At 36.4% G+C, this 17,255-nt stretch overlaps 2 protein-coding genes across 3 annotated transcripts in view; one reads left to right on the top strand and one right to left on the bottom strand.

Moving 5' to 3' along the window:
- Positions 1 to 103: 103 nt before the first annotated feature.
- On the top strand, positions 104 to 6,708 carry LOC111874368 (protein ALP1-like). Its single transcript, XM_023869817.2, has 2 exons — positions 104 to 644; positions 834 to 6,708. Exons 1-2 carry the CDS (start codon positions 352 to 354, stop codon positions 1,711 to 1,713), a joined length of 1,173 nt encoding a protein of 390 aa, XP_023725585.1. The 5' UTR covers positions 104 to 351; the 3' UTR covers positions 1,714 to 6,708.
- A 4,546-nt stretch (positions 6,709 to 11,254) lies between these two features.
- LOC111874354 (syndecan) overlaps positions 11,255 to 17,255 on the bottom strand; it is a 41,206-nt gene continuing 35,205 nt past the window's right edge. For both annotated transcript variants that reach the window (XM_023869795.2, XM_023869794.2), the window contains exon 5: positions 11,255 to 15,531. In XM_023869795.2, coding sequence (XP_023725563.1) covers positions 15,362 to 15,531 — 170 coding nt within the window. In that variant the 3' untranslated portion in view covers positions 11,255 to 15,361. The remainder of the gene's footprint in view (positions 15,532 to 17,255) is intronic.

The following is a 17,255-nucleotide window of genomic DNA, read 5'->3' on the forward strand; positions in this document are numbered from 1 at the left end:
CACATACATTAATTCATCATGTTCAGAAGAAATAGAATATTAGAATTATTTATAGGGTATTCAAAAAATTGTTTCAAAAATTAATATTATTTTGATTTATTATGTACATCTGACGCAATAAATCGAAGTTTTAATGTAATTAATTGCAATGAAATATCAATTGACTTCCGTTTCCTATTGTCGTTTTGCAGTCATAGAATCGCTGACGACGTAACACCACCGAAGGTTACAGCTAAGGCTGGGACCACACGAACGCACGAAGTACGTCCGTTGCAACGCACGTGTTTTATAACGGACGTTGCTGAGGACACCACACGATAGCAGAATGTGGAGTGTAGTTTTTTGTCTGTAATGGAGTCAGAAGAAAGCGTAGCATTCGCCTCTCTTGTCTATTTCTATTTAAAAGCAAGGAAAACAAGAAAATGGTGGGTTCATCCCATAAACTCTGTGAGACATCGCGATGGTTACTTCTACACACTGTACACACCCCTACGAGAGGATCCTTCAGGGTTTTTTAATTACTTTAGAATGAAAGTGAGCACGTTTGATGAACTTCTGTCTCACGTTCAAGACCATTTAAAGAAGAGTGATAGTAACATGAGGGCAGCTATAAAACCTGAAGAGATGCTGGCTATGACTATCAGGTAAGTAAATAATTAGGTACTAACGTAGTTATCTCGTATTGTTCTCCATTTCGATGCCATGTCATGTACTAAAACAGCAGAAATATAAAAAAAATTAAATTCCATATATCATATGTTTATTTTTAAATTAGTCCAGTTTTTGATATGCGCTAACTTCTTTTTTTCTCTAGTAGTTTTTTTCCTTTCCAGGTACCTTGCAAGTGGATGCAGTTTCACAGACCTACATTACAGCTATCGAGTCGGTAGATCAACAGCCAGTCAAGTCGTACGAAGAGTTTGTCAAATTATCTGGCGTGTACTGAAAGAAGAATGCTTTCCTACACCAAATGAGGACACATGGGCTAGAATTGCACAAGGTTTTCAAAATACAGCATCTTTCCCCAACTGTCTTGGGGCAGTTGATGGCAAGCATATCCGTATAGTTAAACCTGAACGAAGTGGGTCGTTGGACATGAATTACAAACATTTTTCCATTGGGTTAATGGCAATAGCCGATGCAAGTTACAGGTTCATTTATGTTGACGTGGGTTCTTTCAGCAAAGACTCAGACTCCACTATATTCAAGAATTCTTCACTTTGGAAACAGGTGGAGCTTGGCCTTCTAAGAATTCCTCCACCTAAACAGCTGACTGGAAGTAATGAAGCAGTACCATTTGCTTTTGTAGGGGATGAAGCATTTCCATTGTCTACACATCTGTTACGACCATATTCCGGTACACACTTGCCAGTAGAGAAACGTGTCTTCAACTACAGATTATCACGAGCTAGACGCTATGTGGAGTGTTCCTTTGGCATTCTGTCAAATAAATGGAGAATACTTCACAGGCCACTGGATGTAAGCGTTGATTTTGCAGTTGACATTGTCAAATGCTGTTGTATTTTACATAACTTTGTACGTGATCGAGATGGGTTCAATTTGGATGATTCCTTGACTGTTTGTGGTTTAGAAGAGAGGCCTACCATTAGTAGTTTTGTTGTAAATAAAACTACCAATCGTTTTCGAGATATGTTGACTAAATATTTTGTTAGTGATAGTGGTAAATTGCCATGGCAGCTTGAGAGGATTTAGAAAGAGTCTTAACTTCATATTCCCATGTAAAAGCATGTTAACAATAACATTAGAACAATATAAAGTACCTGCTGTAGTATGGTATTGTACTCACGAATTAAAACAGCACTTAGACGGGAGCCCATGCAACAACCTTTCATAGGAGCTCCTCGACCGTTTTGACATAGCGCTCGACCTTGGTGTTGCAAAACCCCTGGTATCAAACGAGACTTGAAGTCATGGGCCTGGCCACTATGTAGCTTCTGCAGTACTCCGAAGCAGCATAAGTAGTTGGTAATCAGTGCTTTAACACTGATTCATTTTGATTGGGAATGGTGTAGGCTTTCAGCCAATTGGTAAAATAGTCCACAAAGATCATGACATATGGATTTCTTGGTAGCTCTTTGGGAAGGGCCCTGCTACATGACTACCCTTTTGAACTGGGTCCCAGTATTTTACTGATGCATTTTGCCCGATTCGTGGTTCGCCATTAGCTACACAGGTGTCACACTGCTGTCACAATTTCTCAACACTGTTTCTTACCTGGAGCCAGTAGTACCTTTGACAGATCTTATTTAGGGTCCTGTTGATACCTAAGTGACCTCCTGATGGTTCACCATGTAGTTCAGTCAGCACATCATTCACTCTGCTGAGAGGGAGAATTGTCTGGGCTATTTTTGGTCATCTGCCAATGGATTCACAGTGGCGCTCTAGTATGCTGTTCCTCACAGCGAAGGATTACCATTGGGCCCAATAGTGAATGTACATGTTTAAAGTTTCATCAATCTGGGGCAGTGTGAAGCAGTCTTTATTGTTTAAATCATTCAGTTTTATGTAATCCACACAGAAGCACAGGTCTCTGTTCTTCTCCCGGGAGAGAATGTTGAGGGGTGACCAGGGGCTGTCTGATTCTTCAAAAATCCTGCATCGTTGCTTGTTGAAAATCTCCCCCACCACCACCTGCCTTGCTAGTGGGAGTGTCTTCGATGGTTAGCTAACCAATGGGGCTTCCCCCCCGTCAATAAGGTGGCACATTGTTGGTTCCTCAGTAGTCATCCTTCTTCATAATAAAGATATCTCTGTACATGGTAAGCTCTTCCAACTCTCAGGATTCAGGGTCATTCAGGTTTGGCTTGGCTACCAGCATGACTAGCTGACAGTGTGCCAGAGGGATCCTGTCACGAGCTTCTGGTTGCATTCAGGACTCATGCGATATGTCTCCAGTTCACAGAGTGCAAATAAGGAAGCTTCTCATTATACAGCTCTCTGTAGTAATTTGTTACGCATTCTCTACTAGTCAATATATTAACTTCTTTGAAACTCTCTTCCCACAAACCTTCATTGTTCTTTGTTTAGATTTAGAGTCCAGATCTCTCTCTCTCAAAGAACAATAGGTCACCTTTTTCTATGTTGTGTTACTCTGCATAGGTAGATATGTTATGATCACTGAACAGGAGCCCTACTAAATATACAAAAGTTCCATAGTATCTGAAGTTTGTTCTGAATCAGAAAAGGGTGGAGGGTCTATCTTTGATACCTGAAGAGAATATACTATAAAAAGGATAAATAATTTATGTTTGCATTATTTACATATTAAATATTAATATATATACTACTCATCTCTGTGGCAGCTGGGTCTCAAATGTGTACTGCCTTTTATCACTCAAACACTGAGATCAGAGGTTTGAATTCCAATTGGGGCATGGGTGCACATTAGTTTTTCTGTATATGTGTTGTCAAATGTATGAAGAGGAATACTGTCAAATATCTATAAACAAGATCAGACTATTATGACTGCACTGGCCTGATGAAAAATAAAATGACAAGACACTGGTGTGGCATATTGAATATATATGTATATATATATTTTTTTATGATTCTTACACATCAGATCGCTTCTAAAATCTTACACAGAATGTGTTATTACAAGAAGGAAGTTGTGAAGTATCACTATAATTTATTTACAATAGGAATTTTTAAATTACAGTGGGAAAGAAATAAAGTTTACATTAGCCTATAAATAATGTGAAGTCACTTGCATAGAGGTCCTGAAATTGTGGTTTTCAGGAAAATAAAACACTTGCACAGACCAAGCTTCCCCACCCCACAAACACACATCAAGAAAAAGGCTGTAGTTCCCAAAACATTGAAGAGATGACTGATTTCTACTGCTTCTAACATTCTCATAAACATGTAACAGGTACTGGAAGTTGCAGCTGCAAAGAAAATCACTGGTTCCATTTATATTTATGAAAGTAGTATGTTTTTAATAATTTTCAACTAATTGGTCACCCTATTTTGGTCCTCTATGTAAGTGACAATTTATTTTAAAACAGGACATGTCTTCAAATCAAAGATTTCTAAGTATATAATGTATATAAACTTGAGTTTGTGACAGATCTGATAAAGAACAGCTGGACAATCTTTAATTTGAAGCATGATCCACACTGAAACAGAGATGTAAATCATGGCAACAAAATGAATACATTATTGCAAATTCATAAAAAAGAAGACAATTTCCAGAATGCATTTGTGCAGTTTCATAATATGAAATTTTATGTTCTGTGTGCAGTAGAAATACAACTTGAATACAAAAGAATACACACTCTGTGGGAGTGACAGATTTGTTGCATGTGCTTCATTCTCACTTCTCAGTACATCTTATGTCATTACTCCCAGAAATGTCATGCTCACTTGGGACAGAGTTGGGAAAGTTTAGCATTCTGCATTTGAACTGACAGTTATATTAACATCACTGTAATTCAAAGAAACATGTCAAAAGGTGCACTTAACCTTAGTTTCCTTTTGTGTAGGTGGGGCATGGGGGAGACAAGCAATTTGTAAGCATGGATACAATACCAATACATATAAATGAGATTTAATGTTTCCATGGTGGTGGAAAGATTGTGACCTTAGTTTTGGAGGAACCTCATGACTCCATCTTCATTTGTCTTGAACACAGAGGCAGTAGTTTCCTCCAAAACACTGGTAACACCCACAAAATTATTTTGTGTCATAAGTCAAAGATAACAATTTTTGTATTAAAAGGATGTATATATGGAAAAATAAATTCAGTATATGGGTACAGTAATTTTTACTTTTCATGTAACAAAGGGATTAAATTCAAGTTTAGACTAAGTATTATGATAATGTGTAACTCAAGACCAGAGTATCACACAGGTGTCCAGTCACCCATGTCTCTTATGGCACTGATAAAAAGAAATTTAAAAACAGAGTTTCTGTCACACAACTTCCACATTCCTTACATTTATATTTCAAACTTTATTTATCTTATAACCAAGGAAAGTCATAAAGAAGTTCAAACTGCTAAATTCGTTTAAAATATTGTACCACACTTGCCCTAAATTTCACGGTTCATAACAATTTTATTTACTCCACACATTACAGCAATTTCTCAACTTCTTGCCTACTTTACAGTCACATGAAGGGAATGGTAATGAATACTTATTTTGACATGCAGCAGTATGTAGCTATTACCAGTTTTATTACAGGTGAAGTTGCTGCTGTGATTGATTAAGCACCATATCATGAAAACTTATATGGGAGTGGAGATATAGCTTCAAGCACTTTAACCTCAGCACTGGACGGAGGTGAGTGGTCAGCTTTACTCTTGGTACTTGTATGTGGGAGGCTTGGTGGGCCCCAAGACTGGTCTAGATACACTGATTAAACAGAAAAAATTCTATTCCTGCTTGGAATCTAACCTCAACTGACCATCCTGTAGCCAGTTACTGTACTGACAGATCCAATCATACAAGTATTAGATCTGAAAATCAAAACTATAAATGTATAGTATAACTGATACGAAAGTTGTTAAAAGTTTATCACCTACATACACGCTTGTATACATAACAATCACTCAGCTGAGACAATTATCATTTTCTGTTTTGTGTAATAAACAGATGACACATTTACACTATACATGCATGCACACAAACACATCATTTGTTTCTAGATGGCAGTTCAACGCATAGATATATTTTCTTTTCAGAAACATTAAACACTGGACGACTGTATTTTCTTTACATACACAATTTATGTTTAGTTTTATTTAATTTGGTTTATTGCAAACATTCTTTGCAAATCCCATATTTCTGTGGTCATAGTACACACAAAAAAATATACTGCAAATAAACTTGTACTGTGGCTGTATATTTATAAGCAATATTTCATGGAAAATAATTATGGATCCATTGGCATACAGTGGAGGCCTGATGTAATGAGTACAGCCTATAATGAGCATTTCATATTAGTGAGCATAACACTAACAGTTTTAACTACATCATGCATAACAGTATTTATCACTTTCAACTTCAGTACTTTTTCAGAATTTTCATTTTAACAGATGCTTTTCTATGCTTCCTGGATTAATATACAGATGTGGCTTAGCTGCTAATTCATATTCCTTGAGAGTCACATGAGCACTTCTGGCACCACAACATTCTAACTCATTAGGAGCATGGATGGATAGAGAGACAATAAGAATCTTCATCAACATTCTCAGTACACATGGGAGTGTCCTGTCAGTGCATCACATGAAATAACAAAGAAAACAATCAAAATGTTCTTTCGCCTAGGAAATGCATGGCCTGGTGTGGTGGTACTATACACCAACCTGTAGGACTGGGCTGTTCCACTTCCCTCTGGACTAAGAAATGACATTTCATTATTTTGAGCTGAATCACAAAGACATTCAGGTTCACTTGAGAGAAAGATGTGTAGAAAGGTGAAGAATGGATATATTGCACTTTCAGGTATAGGAATTGTTACACTTTTATGCTGAGAATCACCCCCCCCCAATACAATTACTTCTCTTACCCCATATTTACATGTCTTCACAGGATAAAAGTTAGAATTTGTGCAGAACCGAGTTTTGGTAAGTGATCTTGGAATAACGTGATAAACTGCTGTCTTACTGGGTTCAAACAAAAGTGGAGCCAGCAGCAGCCTATGATTTAGTTTAAAGAAAATCTCTATGAAAGGTGCTCATTAGCTTAGCTAAAAACAAAAGTCCCCACATCATTAATCCCAATGATTCCTTTGATGTCTTTCAAGGAATGTGTAAACACATGGGACATTTCTGTAACTTATAAAACATACTTCATATCCTCCAAAAAGTTAATATGTAAACAGAGACTGACTCTCAACTTATTCCTACTTGCAAAGCACGAGCACCATCTTATTTCTTGTTGGAATGTGTGTAAACTTGTTCATGACAATCAGTGCTTATGTAAATTCTGCACTCTGACAGCAATGAGACTATATTCTTGTTACTACAAAACTTTTAAAGTAACCGTTCGTCCATTTAGAGAAAGTTGGAAGTTCAGTCATAAATACAGTAGTTAATTCAGTTCTAGATCACACAGCTGTCATTATTTGTTAGATGGTTAGCACTATACAGGCAATATCTCTCTCTCTCACTGTGTTCATAGCATCTTCAGGAAAAATATCCAGTTATGAAGCTCCATGACATATTCTCTTTTGGGTACTGGCTTCAAATTTGAAACATAGGTCACATGTAGTTTAGGTACTACAGAACAACCATTATCTCACAGATTTTCACTGGTTACAATGAAATTTCTCTAACTATTCACCATATGATTTTTTGAAGCTCTACATTTTCTGTGTGTAAACTACCTATAACCAGTATCCATCACAGCATCAGTTTTTCATTCTGTTAGAATCTCATTATAACACACATCGTATTTCACTACACTTTACAGATAAATTCTTGATTTGCATCTAACACAGCAACATATATCTGAAAAAGAACAAGCCACAAGCCCAAGTGCTACACCATGAAACAGTTCTAGGTTAACCCATCATTTGATTTTACTTGTGAACTGATACTATATAAAATGGTTGAAACCATAACAATGTTTGAGCTTAAAACACGCTGGTATGGCACTGTATTATATAGCATGGTTCTGAATCTATAACACAAGCAAGAAATTAAAAGTTGAATGCACAGATGACATGTACAAGATCTTCAGCAAAAACTGTCAGAATTTAATGTATAGGAATAATAATTAATAACTATGATTTTAATACATCACTTGAAGCAAGCTTATCGTTTGAAAAGACTAGTTTCAACAAGTGTACATCCCTACTCTGTTTCATTCTAAACACAAAAGTGATAACAGTGATGTGTTACAACAAAAATACCAGGTGTTACCAGCATTCACTTGTCATATTTCACATCCATTCATTTCATAGCCACATGTGTTGGAATTTACCCCTTTACTTTCCTACAGAAAAAAATTCTGAACAATATAGTACCCACCATGGCTGGGGATGTCATATGTAACAGTATATACAAATTTGGTTACAATTTATTTACTTATTTATGGCCTGCTTAAGAACGTCAGTAACTTAGACATGTTGAATCACAGGATGACATGGAAAGGATGTGGAAGGAAGCAACCATGGTCTAATTTGAGGTACTATCCTATTTGCCTAAACAGACTGAGGAAAACCATGAAAAGCCTCAGTCATGAATCTGGGACCTCCTGAATATGAAGCACGAGTGCTACACTGAACCACAACATTCAGTGTTACATGATGTTGCATAGTTTTCAACATACAGTTACACATTTTTCACCTTTTTGCCATTTTTTATTCTCCACTAACAGCAATACAGCCATTTCCTCTGTTAACACTGTCACATTCTAACATGCAACCCAGCATGGACTCATCACCAGAAGTTATGACATTGCACTCAGAAGACCCACATTTTGAAATAAAAATCAATTTAAACCAGGCAAAAAATTCTGCATTTAATACCCATGCAATTAGACACTCTGAACAGTGAGGACTTGACACTTATCCTTAAAACCTTTACTTCCTTTCCATGATTATAGTTTCATACAACTGTATGCAATAAAATTTTGGGTGAATGGCTGTGTGAAGGTGGAGTTAGTATCTGCTAATTCTATAATTTTCATTTCATGCATCCTGTTGTGTTACAATATACAGCCTCTTTATTACAACTGTCACAACACAACAAATATCAAGATCAGTGCCTAGTTTCGGCTATCAATAGCCATCATCAGGCAAATACACGGTTAACACATATACACCACTGAACTGCAGTACTAGTAAAATTGGATACAATACTATTAATTAAATAAAACATTTGACATAAAAATACAGTAAATCAGATTATATAAAACAGAAGTTATAGTATAAAACAAGAATAAAATTCTTAGATTAATGTTTTATATCATCGAATCGGTCGTTGGTTTTGTAATTTTGTTGCGTTCCCACAGACAAATTGGAATATTCTGTATTTTTTTGTATATAACATTGTATAGGAAGCTTGTGATATATATGTAGTAAATTAACATTAATGAAATTACAAAACCAACAACTGATTCGATGATATAAAACATCAATCTAAGAATTTTATTCTTGTTTTATACTATAACATCTGTTTCATATAATCTGATTTATTGTATTTTTACATCAAGTGTTTTATACAATTAATAGTATTGTATCCAATTCTACTAGTACTGCAGTTCAGTGGTGTATATATGTTAACCGTGTATTCGCCTGATGATGGCTGTTGATAGCCGAAACTAGGCACTGATCTTCATATTTGTTGTGTTGTGATGGTTGTATTAATGAGGTTGATAATTCTATCTTTGTGCAGCTGACCATCCAAAAACAGTTCATTACCTCTTCTTACTCTACATCTTTCTACCTATCCCCCTATTTGTTTGTAAGAAAAGTTTTCTTTAATATTATTCACTAGATTATAAAGAAAAATCATGAAAATGCAACAGATTATCCATGAAACAGGCAACAGTCCTCTTCCTTCATATTCTCTCCCACCCATGGTTCAGCCACCAGTCTGATCCATTCTTACAGAAGCAAACCAAAACTTGACATATAATGCAAACCATAATATATGTTAATAAAGCTCTTGGAAACAGGAATGTACTATGACACATATCCAAATCCATTTCAAACAAGCAACTAAATCCTTCAGCCTGTGGGTCCAAGAAGTTGACAACAAAAGAAATACCAAGGTGTGTGTGTAACCAGACATTAATCTCAAGTTCCACATTATATACATAATGCTATTTGTAAACTTTACTTGCACTTCTTCATAGAGGAACTACTTTCTGAGCCCTTCATGGTTACACAGACCTTGATGTCATCAGCTCAGTATGCAATCTCCTGCCTAACCACACCCTAATCTTTAAATTTAATTCCAGCCAAATTTGCAATGCAAAAATATTTTAATAATTTATTTTGCAGTACATTGAACAGAACTTAAAAACTGTAAATTCTGATCTAATTTTGGCATAACACAAAGTTTGGAATTTTTGTGCTAAACCAGTGAAAATGTAGCTTTTTGTCCACTTCCATGTCTTATGTTATATCAAGTAACTGACTGGCATTCTGTTAACATATTTCCTTGTTCATCACAAAAGTTATCATTCATATTAGTCAGTATGTGTATATGATGGCTGATACATATTTCCTGAGAACATGTCTGCTGGACTTTCATGCTCAGTTTTAGGGCCAAGGCTAAAGCACATAATGCATCAGAATATTCTGACTTCTGATTTTTGACAAGCTTGCTAATATGCAAGAACTGTTTGCTTGTATGTGTACCAGCTGAAAAAATCCCTATGTACAGATTATGTCCATGTCCTGTAAAGTTCTTTGTAGCTGTATGCACTGCTGTCACATGTCCTGCCTGTGACTTTACATGTCTCATTCCAAACCATCTGTTTCTTGCAGACATACTGTTTGCACCATCAGTGGTGCATAATATTGTGCAACTCTGAAGTGGCTACAACATGCCATTCAAAACCACCAGCAAGGCCAGCTGTTAACGGGAGTGGTTCTGTTGCAGGATAGAATGCACCCGCATACTTGCTGCCTTTGCCTGGAGTTCTTTTCTCCATCCTCCCTACAGTCCTGACCTGACTCCAGGTGATTTTCACTTGTTCACACACTTGTTGAAGTTTTTGGGTGGCATGCACATGGGCAGTGATGAAGACAAGAGACTGGTGGCAGACTCCTATGATGCAGACATACAAAAACTCATTACATGATACGACAAGTGCCAAAATCTTTATGGGGATTATGTAGAAAATTGATTTTAGGTGAGCAGTAATGACATAAAGTAATTATTTTTAATTTTGTTAATTATTTTTTTAATCACCAAACTGTCTTTACTTTCTGGGTGTCCTATGTAAAATTCATGTAATCTCAAAGAATAATTCTTAGTGCTTGCTATCTGTGAACTGGCCTCAAGGGGTCTATTGGAGATAATGTTGGACCACAGAAATATTAACCTTTGTTCAAATACATTTATATTATTAAAATGATAATCGAGGTCACGCCATAGCTCAAGCGGTTAGTCACTGGCTTCCCACTGCGGCGGACCGGGTTCGATCCCGGGGTCTGGTCAAGTGGGATTTATGGTGGACAAAGTGGCACTGGGGCAGGTTTTCTCCAAGTACTTCAGTTTCCCCTGTCAATCTTCATACCACCAATTGCTCCACAATCACCCTCACTTATCATCTGGGGCTGGTACAATTGGTCAGAAGTGGCCGCAGTACAAGGGACTTAGTCCCTTAGCAATAAAAAAAAATAAACGAGAATCTGAGCAAACAGCAGCGCATCATTTTTGTAAAACTGGACATAACATATTTAAACACCTGTATGAATGCATAAGGTGTGGACCACAATTATCGGGCCCGTGCACTGCGACCTTCAATGAACTATTGTTCTCCCCTTCTCTTTAATCCTTTATCAATCCCACACTTTGAATGAAATGTAGGATTTAAACACATGTAAATAAATAAATATATATATATATTATAAATCTGACTTATGTATCACCTCTGTGGACATGAAAATCAGCATATTTTTTACCTGCTGCACAAAACAATTTGCAGCTGTCCACTCAGTACAGCTACAGAACCACATCATGAGGCTATGGAAGAGTGGAGTCTCTTACTCTTGGCACTAGACAGCTTTATTTCTAGTACCCTCTGGGTAGGAGACTGCCACAGGCCAAACAGCTTGACTGAACACAGCGGTAAAAATACAATCCCAGTCAAATTCCCAGTGATATGGGTAGTAACAGGAGAGGCATTCACTGATTGATAACTTCTCATTAAATGCAACTGTAAAGAAATATTTAATAACCACCTGGAGTTGACAAATATATTAATAAAATTACTTCCCTCTAGGTTTCTTCATTAATTATAATTTTTTTAATGTTGTAATAAATCTTGATATTGCAAACACATACTCTGCTATAATGAAGTGAAGCAACTGGGGTATTTATAACTAAAATGGGAAACTACTTTATATATGCTATAACATGCTCCTTTAAATACTTCAGCAATGGTGGAATGTCATCAACAGTGGGGACCACCACCAAGAGGAAACATTTCCTTACATGCTTGCATAATATTCTATCACCATATGCTTGGAGGGGTGAGGCACCCCCACCCCCATTTTAAAAAGAACGGGAAAGGAGAAAAACGAAGGAAATATACCAGATCTCAAAATTACTTGTTAAGAAAATTATTCTCTTATCTGGAATACTCTAGTGAAATCAGTACAGATAATCTTACATGGAAGGAACTTAAGTCTATAAGCAAATTTTCTGGCTGCCCTTCCTTGGGGGAAAAAATCCTGGCAGTGCCCACACTTGTGTCCCATTCTTTTTAAATTCACTGACACTGGGGCTAAACTGTACTACCTTGCTGAAGTACTCTGAAACTTTATAATCTTAGCTGAATTCATTTCCTATCAATGTGTCCACTATTTTTTACATACTGCTGCATAAACAATTGCACATTCCTGTCATATGAAAGTGTCAGCAGCTTGTCATTTAGTGGCAGCATTATCATAACTCTAGACTGACAGCCAGCCTGATGAGCTGTCAGTGTAGGAAGTTCCATGCCTGATCAGGCAGTGGAAAGAAGCACTGTCTACCAGACCACACAGAGGCAAAACCTGTCTGGTACTTTGTCATTAACGAAGTATATACACACACGCGCATGCACACACACACACACACAAAATTCATGTACACTGAGCGACCGCAAACTTTAAAAAATGAAATATTGTTATTTCAGCATCATATTGTGGGTGCAAAATTTCTTTACTTTGTTCAGTTTATTGTCATAACTGTAGGGGTGAAATTTCTTTACTTCCTACTGTGGTGACAGAATAAAATATAGAAATTAAAAAATGAAATACATTTCATGCGGTAATGTATTTTGCTCCAATTTTTAGTGTTGTTTTTTTTAAGTTCATAATGCAAACCATGAGTTAAGCAAGGCTCATATTAAGTGAACAAATTGATTTATCTTCACTTAAACCAAAAGTTAGCATAAAACTGTCAAAATCAATATGATAAAATTTACTTTAAGACACCAGAGCTGGTACTTCATGACATTAGAACTCATTTGTGCGTGGAATTTTGTTAGTCAGTCTATGCCTTGTGTCAGCAATGCAGTGCAGTCTATTCATAATGCAAATATAAAAATCAGACACATAAATATATCTGGTAATATTTTACAAGGAACCATCCATAAGCATACATTACAAATTAACCACAAACTTCCTACCTTGCAAGGAGATGGGTATTGCAAGTCTGACAACTGTAACAATTAATTAATGCTTGCTTTGTTTCACAATATTGACAAGTACAAACACAAAGTGCTAACTGTCCAAAACATCAACATGGAAGAATCCGGTGGCCAAAGCGATGACAGCTTCCCATGAGCTGTTCCTGCAGTCACTACTGCAAGAATTTAAACATTACATGGACAAAACCGTTTTACTTTATCTTCCTGCTGATGTTTCATCAACAGTCACATGGTATAAAGCAAACTTAAAAACCTAAGAACAATCTTACATTTGAACCATTCATACTTACTGCACCTGTAATGGAAGAAAAGAGAGAACGAAAAAGAGAAGCCACACACCTTACATGTGTGTTTTTAGGGTTATTAAAAACAGCCACTCATCCTGCATTGTACTGACAATATATTATATGGCCACATTTAACTTCAAACTTATACCATCATCTTATCCCTGATGTTTGTCAGTGATGCTGGTTAATAATATTCCATAATTACACACCTAGATAATTTCTAATATTCTCATATTATGCCAATAGAGAAATGCTTATAAAACACCACGTAACATTAGAAACACACAGGACTCCTCCCTGACAGCTGACACGGTATTATTTGCTCCATACAACTTTTCATCTTGCAGCCTTTCATCTCTGAAGAGAGTAATGATAAAAGCATTTGATCCATTGGTTAAATGTAACATACCAGTGGCTGGAATCATAAACATTCAACCAACCATCAAAACTTATGAGAACACTGGTGCAACCAATTTACAGAATTTTCACTTTTGTTTGTAACCCATGTCAGAACTTAGTATACCAACATATATTTTTTAAGAACACCAAAAATCATACTTATGTAAACACAATCAACATACATCACTTATGCTAAGACCTTCCTTATCAGAGGAGAAAAATTTTACTTGGCATAACAATAACAAAGAAAATGCAATTTTTCTCCTCCAAAAACTCTTATCATGGTAGAGGAAGGTGTTCCTTGGTATAAAAGCTCTGTGCACCTTTAAATATAATTTATATCGACCCCACTTGGTCTAAACTGCTCCAGTGTTTCTGTTTTGCTTGGAATGATCTCTCAAAATACCAGGCAATTGTGATCTCATCACACTTTCAGGGAACAAGTTGTATGGTTATTCTGTTCCCTTCACACTACCTACTGTTTAAGAACAAATGAAGTCATTATTGAGCCAGATATTTTAACTGATCAAGATACACTGACCTTGAACTGTCAGAAAAATTGTTCCAGCATATATGAAAGCAATGATGAAACAAAATTCAGAGAGAAGAGCATACAAATAATATTAACACATTCAAAATAACAAAACTATGTGTTAGAGACAGTAACAATGTTTAGATGCTATGTGATGCCTTTGTGTTACTGCTACACTGTTTCAATGTGGAAAAGAATTTCTTACAATGGTGAAATAGTAACCAGTTCCTTCAAGTGATAATGCAGATCATTACCGAGATTAAGGCTGTGTCCGGAGATAACTGGAAACAGTTACAGCTGTGGAACTCACAGTCCAAAGTCTCACCACCTCCACTTCAGATATAAACAACCAATATGTGTCTTCTGCCACTGTGTTTCATAAATAAAATTCACTGCAGTACTAAATCCTTCAATCCTTAAAACATGCCGAATATTAAGTTTGCCTCCAAGATCACTTTATTGATTTTACAATTTTGTATTTTTTCATTTAAAAACAAAGCTGTTCAAGTTTCTACGGAAACTGATCTACTCCGAGATCAGGTTGCAACATGCCATCTTATTACCGAGTTATAGGTCCTTTCCATTAATATAAAATTGATTTAAATAAAAAATCATGTTTATAATTCGTCCTGCCATTGATTCCTTTACCTTCGAGCAAACATGCTACACCATTTCCCTCACCTATCATTGCTTCCTTTCAATTTGCGGTTGTTGCAACATTTGTGGCTTTCATTCGAAGAAAACTTCGATTCATTTTGCTTTCTTATTCTAGTTCAAGAATTGCTTCATTTCTCCTGCCCTCTTCAAGCGAAGAATTCACGATTTGAATTTTTTGTGTACGAATTGACGGTTGGAGATCGTTTTGGTTCATCCAGAGCGTATGAGCCTTCATCCTTCTTGCGCATCCGATATACAATGAACATGACTACCAAGATGGCACACAGCAGACCAACCACTGCACCACCAATCACCGCTGCAACAAGAATTCACATAAACATGTCAAATAGCAGTGAAGTTCACATACAAACAACAAATATTAAACACACGCACACACGGACAACAGCACACACACCAAACCTCTAGGATACTGAATACTGCAACAACCATTTTTCTTGTTTGCCATGTCTTTAAGAAGTATCATGTGGCATTAAAAATTATATAAAAAGGCAGGCTGTCAAAAGCACTGACCTCTGGGCAGTTATGATAGAGGCAGATGATACGAAGGACAGATAATATACCACTCTGTATATAGTGATAAGCCAGCATTTGTCTGAGAACTGTTCTCCCAATGAAGCCTTACAAAAATTACTTCTTCTCAGCTCACTACACATCTTACATACATGCCCCACAATCTTAGTGGGTGGAAACAGCTGTGCTGTAGCACAAAACATATATTTTAAATTCTTATTCAATTCCTGTTCTTCTAAACTGAACAAGGGATGTTTGGGAAACTCATAAACAGAAATCAGAGTTAATGTACAGTGTTCAAAGGACCTGAGAGATTAAATATTAACTTAAATAACAACATGACTTTAAACGAATATAGCAGATTTTAGTACTCCATTTCAAAATGTACTATACTGAAACTATAATTTCCATTGAGATGTACTACATGTATCTGCAATATAGTTGCAGGATCAGAACATAAATCAGAAGGGATTTCTGTGCCAATCCAAATCATGAATAACAATAAATAACATTCATAATAAATATATATTACTGTTTTAAAGCCAAAACATGTTATTCTGCAACTAGCACCAGGACAACTAGGAGAAACTGTAATTCAAAAGTAAACATTAATGAGTGTTTAATGTAATAGCTGGAAGAATCAATACAAATTACTGCAGAAATAGGAGAGGCTTTAACCCTTGTAATTCCCCCATGATCACCAAAACTGTAACCTTTCGGTCCGCTTCTCAGTTAACACCTGAAAAGAAAACCGCTTTCCATCTGTTAATTTATATGAAGAGTCAAGTAGCAGTTCTCATTTCTCAGCTTGTTATTCAAGTCAAGTAAAAGGTTCAACTGGTTTCTACTTTAGCTACTTACTCTCCAGGCACCCCTCCATCATTACCTGGCAGGACATTTTCTCTTTTTGATCATTCCTCATGTTTGCTATCCAGGCATTAACTATGGATCTCATTTCTTCTTGGCCAGATTTTATTTCTTCTCTCATTTCCTTTAGATCATCTGTTGGCTTTTCGTTCAGCCTACCATTACTTACTTGAAATTAAGTTGAAACACATTACACACTAGTCATCAAGTTATTCTTTTTATAATTCCTGTGTTATAAATACGTGAAGACTAGTGGAGATAAACTGAAGAAGGTAGTGTGAAGTGCTTTGCAGTATGAAAATCTGGAAGAGTCTTATAATTGCAGTTATGACCTGTAGGTGGTCAATAAATCCAATTACCAATCTGAACCCTGTCTTTAATCACTGTGACACATGACAACTGGTGTTAGAAGTTGTACTGATTGGATCAGAGTGTTCAATTAGTGGAACAAAGATCTATTTTACAGTGCCATCCAACAAAAATGGAACACATGGAATTCATGAAAGCCATGCTGGCTGAAATGAACACCAACATGAAAACATGAAAGAAATGATGTAGAAAATGAAAGACAAAATCAAACAGGGCATGAAAACCATGCAGGTAAAGGCAGAGGCCAATAGGGAAACTGATCGAGAAGAATGG

This window comes from Cryptotermes secundus, unplaced genomic scaffold, assembly GCF_002891405.2.
Source record: "Cryptotermes secundus unplaced genomic scaffold, Csec_1.0 scaffold49, whole genome shotgun sequence".
In the NCBI taxonomy this organism is placed as follows: Eukaryota; Metazoa; Arthropoda; class Insecta; order Blattodea; family Kalotermitidae; genus Cryptotermes; species Cryptotermes secundus.